We start from the raw sequence: 7,379 nt of genomic DNA, 5'->3' as shown, positions 1-7,379 counted from the left end.
CACCAAACCACCCAAGATGGAAGCTGAAGATGATTGTTTTCCGTTTGTGTTCTAGCTGCTCACTAAAGGCTTAACTTCAGAGAATAAAAAAAAAAAATCCACATTTATCCGGGTCTTCCTTAGCAAAAGTGTGCCGCTGCAGTTCAGTTCTGCCGGCTTCCAGCTTTGTGGCGTGTTGCCATGTCACCGTGACAACAAGCCGCATCACGTATCCAATTGCCTGCTTTTTGTGAATAACAATCTAAACTGAAGAAATAACAAGAATAAATATTGATTGAATATTTAATTCTTCTGTAAATAACCATAATATGAGCAGGATAAATTCGTGCATTAATTTCTCATAACGCACACTTCTAAGGGTGTTATCCCTTACCTGACAACCTTTGTAATTAATGTTATGCTACTTTTTCATTTGAAGGTTTGATTAAAAATACAGCAAATTAAAACTCTCATATTAGTCTGTGATAATTGTGAATAATATCTCTCTTCTAACAATATTTGAAAATGTGTTTGTGTGCAGGTGAAACGGAAAGAGCCTCAGGAGCTGGAGGAAGGAGACATGAAGAGACCCCGACCCTCCACTCCTCCGGATGAAGATGACGAAGGTTCGCTCTGCTTCATCGACGCTTTGAAATTGTGGCTGAATTAACGTGAAAGTGTAACGCTGGTATCTGGTTTCCAGCTGGAAGCAGAAGAATGAAAGAAGCGGACAGACACGGAGCAGAGAGGGACAACAAGAGGAGGAAAAAGAAGCCGAGGAGTCGTAAACCCTGGGAGCTGGGCAGCGAGGGCGAGGAAACGTCTGATGAATCCTCCTCTGAAAAGGTGCCTCTGTCTGTCTTTTTATCTATTTCCAAAGTGGATATTTTGTTACTTCTGTGGTAGTAGTTCTGGGCGATATGGAAAAAAATGTATATCATGATATAAAATATTTTATATCACAATACGATATATATCGCGATATACGACAATAGAGCTGCCACAAACGATTATTTTAATAGTCGACTAATCACCGATTATTTTTTCCGATTAGGCGACTGATCGGGTCATGCACAAAGTGAATGTAAAACAAACATCTTAACCATCATTAGCTTTAAAGTAACTAAAAACTAGATATATTCACACTAGCATTATTATAGTAATATTGTAAGCTGTATTTGGCCGCAAAAGATGCTAGTGACGATAGCTGAAGATGCTAATGGCTAGTTAAAATATTAGTTGAAGGCCAAATTAGCTTAAAAAAAAGTCCAAGTTAGTCAAAACAGCTAGCATGTAGCTGAAAAATTAACTAAACACAAAAATAGCGTAAAAAAATAAAAAAAGCCTGAATTAGCCAAAACATTTAGCATGTGGCTGAAATATCCAAAATTAGCCTAAAAACCTTAATAAATGCCAAAATGGTCCAAAAAGCTAGCAGAATATCATTATAACTTTCAACTTTACTACACTCCATATAATATAAAGTAACGACCAATTGACTATTAAATTAGTCGTCGACTATTTTAATAGCCGATTAGTCGTCGATTAGTCAACTAATCGTGGCAGCCCTATACGACAATAAAGTATATTTTCGGCAATTCTCTGAAAAAATTCCTGGTGTTGCAGCAGCTTTTGTGAGAAATTGCGATGTTTTTAATACAATATTGTTTTGAAAAGCGCCTAAAAATGTTAATTATGAAATAAACTTCACAATCCAACTCTTTTTATTCTGACAGATGCTCTAGGAAAATACTTCATCACTTTATGCAATGTTGCTGTGCTTTCATTCTACTTAAAACACAAAATGAACTTTTGGTCCTCACTGCTCATAATAACACAAATAATTGTGTGTTGATTTAAAAATACTTTAGAATAAAGTGAAAAATTATAAACGCAAAAAAACAGCATAATTAAATTAATCCTCAGATTTCCATGTTCTCCACAGGAAGTGGAAAGGTTCAAAATGTCCAGAGTCTGTCTGTCTTTCTCTCATGTTGAGCAGCAGCTTTGCGCCACGCAATATAACAGAGCGCTCTGTACCTACACGCTCGTGCACGGTGCACCGCCACTACCCCGCGGGGTGACTGTTCACGCGAGTCTTGAAAAGTAAAAAAGTCAGAGAAGATTAAAGAGAGATAATAAAAGAGAGCACGACTCTCAGTACGGAGTCAGAAGGGAAACGGTCATGAAGCTGCGTCGTCATCCATGACTGTTGTCACGGTAGATTGGTCAAAGTTGCTGTGAAAATAAAAAGTTGCAGGGTGTGCAACAAATTGCGCAAAATCCTGGAGGGTCTGATGATGACATTTGGCTTAATAATTGATCAAATTAGCTTAGCAATTTCTATCGCCCACATGACGCATGTCGTCATATCGCCCAGCTCTAAGTGCTAGTTTTCTTTTTGAAGAGCTAGAGGGCAGCGTCTTCCTTTAAATTACTTAAATCCTTTGTCATTTCCAGGAGGATGAAGAGGAAGCTGAGAGTGAAAAAGAGTCTGGTGGTAAAATACAGAAAAACACAAACTTACATCTTTTTCTGTTTTATTTATTTATTTTTTTTACACTCATTGTCTATTTTTTATGTTCCGTACAGATGAAGCCATCAGTGCAGACAGTGATGATGAGAGCCTCTCTTCATCCTCCGAAGGCTCCTCTTCCTCCACATCCTCCTCTTCATCCTCGTCTGAAGATGAGGATGAAGAAGTGGAGCCAGCTGAGAGTGAAGGTCCGGACAGCATGGATGAGTCGACGATGGACAGTACAACAGGAAAAGAGGAGGACGGGTAGAAAATTCCTCCTTCTGTCTTCAGTTTAGTCTTTTTTCAAATTGTTTTCAACGTATTTTTGATTTTATTCTGTTCTAGGGTGAGCGCTGCAGCTGTAGTTTCAAAGGCAGATCTCAAAAAAGGTTTGCACTTTTATTTTTGTCGATAGAGTCAAAGAGAAATGGATCCGTGTCCTAAAACTGTCGTCTTATTTATCTTAGGTGTCCCGATCGGCAAAGAGGACGCTCCTACCAAGCATCCTCTGTCACCACCTTACCCCCGCCCCTCATCTCCCGTTGTCCTCGTCCCGCCTCTCAAGAAACGCCGAAAGACGGTCTCCTTCTCCACAGAGGAGATGGATGGAAAAGTTCCAGCCGCCCCATATTCCCTGTCACCCTCACACCTGGCCGGAGACGCCTCGGGAAGGCTTCCAGACGCAAATCCGCCTGCCGCGCCGCCCTCTGGACGCCCCACTCCAGGAATACAGCTGCTCCCCTTCGCCTCCAAGCCGGGTGAAGGGAACGCTCTCATTGTCCCTCCACCTGGACGAACCCCGGATCCCGAGGACCCCAAAAAGGGCCCCCACATCCCCCCCTTTACGAGTCCTGCCAAATCCCCCGTCAAACGCAGCACGAGCAAAGAGTCGCCCAAATCCCCCGCCCCACCCGTCATGGTGTGCCGCACTGTGCAGAACCTGCCGTTGGACCATGCCTCCATGTGCAGGACGGCGTTCGAGGAGGCGCCGCCGTCACCGTCTGTCAGCAAACGTGGCCGAGGCCGGTCCCGGACCCCCAGCTTCTCCGCCTCTTGTCAGTCTCTCAGAGAGGAAGATGGAGGAGGAGAGGAGCCGGAGCAGAGGCTGAAGCTCCGGGAGCAGCTGGGAGCCTCCAGCCTCCTGCAGCTGGCCTCGGCCTCCACAACCGACCTGTCGGTGTTGGCTGACGTAGCTTTGAAAATGGACCCTGAAGCTGGAGATTCTGAGGAGACCGAAACGTCTGACGAGGCAGAGGAGCAGAAGATGGAAGGAGGCTTGTTCTCCCCAGATTCCCTCGCTTTGGTCATGAGTCCGGAAGGAGTCGTCGTCCTTCTAGAACACAACTACTGCAAACCGCCTGTTCTGTCTGCCCCATCCAACAACAAAAAGACGCCTTCTCGGCAAGATTCCTCCGTCTTACTACCAGCAGACCTCAACTCTATTTCTGGAGTCCTGGAAGCTCCAGAGGAGGTCATTGGAGAAGCGTTACCGGCCAGAGGAGGGATAGAATACTTGTCTGCTGTGGGAGAGCTTTATGACTCTGACGGCATGAGCCCAGCGCCGGCCGTCACTCCGTCACCAAAGAACAAGAACGAGACAGCCAAAGGGCTGGAGCTCGATAAAGACAAGAGCAAGAAACGCAGGAGAAAAGACAAAGAGAACCTGGAGCTACACAGCACCAAGAAACCGAAGGAGCAGCCAAGCAAGAAGCAGCGGAAGCGGAAGCTTGAGGTACGCGGCCGTGTGGTTTCCTGTGAAGCCTAACACAATGTTTCACACTTTTGAAACACCGATGTGTCACAACAACAGCTGGGTTATCAGAGGTGCTGCTTAATTACAGATACTGATCAAAAGAGGTGTAAAAAAAGGAAAACTGTCGAGTAAGTTAAGGTTTCCATAAAGGTGGATTACATTTCCCTGCGGTCCCCAACCTTTGTCAGGTCACCGACCACTTTATTGACAGACAATATTTTCAAACAGGAAGCTAAAGTGGGTTTCTGTTAAAGTAATATCTGCAAAGACAAATATTTTTCGAAAGAAAACAGACACAAACCAGAGTGAGATTTTCTCGCAGAAACCTCCAATTTGTTAGAATTTTGGTTCCCCAAATTACAGAAAACAATCAATCTAAAAGATTAGCTTTAACATTCAACGATAAACTTCTCTTTTTCAGGCATGGGAATTTTTCTGTAGCAGTTCTTATCACTTTTTATACAAAACTCCCTTTAGCTTTTCTCAGATCACAAAACCCCAGAAAAGCAGATTTCATTTATCAAACAGACTTTTAATAATAGGTTTAAACAGCAGTTATATTAAATAAATAATATACTTATATCAGCTTCCATTTTTTTTCCTTTCTTAGATTCCAGTTTCCCTTAACTTTTGGTGGTAATGTTCCAAATTAATTTTATTTAAGGAAAAGCTCATTGTGCTGTTCATAGCATAAAAAACAAACAAAAACAACATTCCCCACACACACAATAAAATAATCATTTCAGTCTAGTCCATTGGTCTGCTACATTTAACACTAAAAAGAACCATTTGGTCTAGTTTCCTACAGACCAGAACCCAACAAGAGCCACAAAGTCTCACTTTATCATTAAAGAAATGCACAATATTTATGCTTTTTTAGCAGGTAAACATTAATATATAAATCTAACTTAAATACTAAAGGATTAAATGACAACAGTGCCTATGTTTGTACAGATACAACATTTATAACTTCTTTTGACAGCAGCACACATTAATTTCAAAATAAAACCCACTCTGTTAAGAAGGTCCTCCTGCAGCTTTACTTGAATTAAAATGCAATACAGTCAAACATTAGGTTTCTTATCATTAGGATTTTGGTGTGCCACCATCATTTTATTACCTTTTACTCTCAGATATAAACACAATTTTAGTGGAATCTATGTATTAAAAAAACAAACTTTAAAACATTTAGAATAAACTGAGCTTATTATTGTCTAAGATGTGAGGAACAAAAAGCTCTAAATCATTTTCAATCATTTTTAACTGCATTTGTTCAAAACGTTTACCACTTTAGTGTAATTTTCCAAAACAAGATAACATTTGGAGACTTTTATTTGACTATTAATTAAAAACACAAATTTAAAGAACATTTCCATAGAATTTCTGACACTAAATGGAACTTTTTTTGCTTAGTTGTTTGACTTGGTAAAAGTTTAAGCAAAAATGACAAAACTTAAATTACTAATCTATTATGTATTCAGTCGTTAGCATTTTTCATTAAAGCTAAAGAGCCATAATAAAGGGGTAAAAGATTCTCTGGAGACACAAGTTGCAGACCGCTGGACTAGTCAGACTTTTAAGGTACCACAGATAAAAAAATTAAAGGCTACTAAAATCTTTATTTTAAAATAATAAATGTAAATCACCATTTGAGCAACGTTATTAACAGCATCCTTGTAACATTAGACAGAATATCCTGTTATAATAAATCCATATTTGGAGTAAAGAATTTTGTTTCTTAAATGCAACTCTTTTATTTTGAAGTTCTCTTCTGTTTCCTCTCCAGCTCTTTTCTTCAAAAAGCAATATTCAGAAAAAATATTGTGCTTTTTTTTTTTTCTTTGTTAAATTTGCTAGCAACGTAAACAAAATAACTTTTAGTAACATTTTTTAATGAGTGACCGAATGACTTGATATAGGTCAATAATGAGTTTTCTAAAATAAAACTTCCTTTCCCATAAACTGGAACCAGTCCAGGGGATGGAAACCACTGATTTTTAGTATCTAGTTTATCAGAATAAAAAGGAGAAGTGGACATTGAAAAAAATCTGTTCAAATTAATTCAAGCAAAACGGTAAAGAATAAAATCTATGTAGTAATACAAATGAGATTACAATCAGAGAAAGTGGGTTTCCACAAAAGAATATATATTATTTCCTAAATATTTTTCTAACATAGCGTGACTTAGAGGTACAATAGATTCTGCTCAGTCCTGCTCATATTTGCAACACATTTTCATTTTTCTATTTTTAAATCCATTTAAATCGTTTGGTCTGTAATCTAATCGCGCTACAGATGTGTCAGATCTGCAAAACCAAACAGGAACAGTCTAAAAATGTGATTTAGTTATTCCTTTTTGCATAATTATGTTTTTAAATCCGTCTTTATGAATTTCTCAGGACTCGGACCTCGAAGAAGACGTCGACGTGGAGGAGCTGGAGTCAGGAGAACTCTCCAGCTCCGACTCTGAGAGCGAGGTGATCGAAGAAGTGAGGAAAAGCGAGCGCCTCTTCCTTCAGGAGGCGGGGGTGACGTCCAACCGTTGGCCCAAACCCATCCCGGCACCGGAGCCGCCGGAGATCAAGTTTGAGAACCGCAGCGAGTTCGAGCAGATGACCATCCTGTACGACATCTGGAACTCCGGCCTGGACGCCGAAGACCTGATGCTGCTGAAGACGACATACGAGAAGCTGCTGCAGAACGATCACAACTCCGACTGGCTCAACGACACACACTGGGTTCAGCACACTGATATCCTTTCAGCCGCTTCCTTTCTTTTAGTTGTGTTAGAAAGTACATTCTTGATCTGTCAAAGACCTTGACTTCAGCTGCACTGACCAACTTGCCGAACCCTCGCCGTAAGAAGAAGAGTGCAGATGGACAGCTCCGCGAACACGTGACCGGCTGCGCCAGAAGTGAAGGCTACTACGCGATTAGTCGCAAGGAGAAGGACGTCTACCTGGATCTGGACTTACCTGAGCAGGTCATACGGGAGGTTGAAAACGTGGACACCTCGGTATGTAAACACTCGATTTAACTCTTTAAAAAGCCAACTTTAAGTGTAACGCACATTTTATGTACAAAGACAAATTAAAATGCATTACATCAAACATTAAAGAAATATTAAAA

At 40.7% G+C, this 7,379-nt stretch overlaps 1 protein-coding gene across 2 annotated transcripts in view; it reads left to right on the top strand.

Annotated features, from left to right (window-relative positions):
* setd1a (SET domain containing 1A, histone lysine methyltransferase) overlaps positions 1 to 7,379 on the top strand; it is a 30,720-nt gene that overhangs the window by 12,157 nt on the left and 11,184 nt on the right. For both annotated transcript variants that reach the window (XM_024271889.2, XM_024271890.2), the window contains exons 10-17: positions 521 to 605; positions 683 to 825; positions 2,440 to 2,479; positions 2,572 to 2,761; positions 2,843 to 2,886; positions 2,965 to 4,229; positions 6,650 to 7,001; positions 7,085 to 7,266. In XM_024271889.2, coding sequence (XP_024127657.1) covers positions 521 to 605; positions 683 to 825; positions 2,440 to 2,479; positions 2,572 to 2,761; positions 2,843 to 2,886; positions 2,965 to 4,229; positions 6,650 to 7,001; positions 7,085 to 7,266 — 2,301 coding nt within the window. The remainder of the gene's footprint in view (positions 1 to 520; positions 606 to 682; positions 826 to 2,439; positions 2,480 to 2,571; positions 2,762 to 2,842; positions 2,887 to 2,964; positions 4,230 to 6,649; positions 7,002 to 7,084; positions 7,267 to 7,379) is intronic.

The sequence above is a fragment of the Oryzias melastigma genome, linkage group LG8 (assembly GCF_002922805.2).
Source record: "Oryzias melastigma strain HK-1 linkage group LG8, ASM292280v2, whole genome shotgun sequence".
NCBI classification, from domain to species: domain Eukaryota; kingdom Metazoa; phylum Chordata; class Actinopteri; order Beloniformes; family Adrianichthyidae; genus Oryzias; species Oryzias melastigma.
This window is presented reverse-complemented; position numbering and strand designations above follow the sequence as displayed.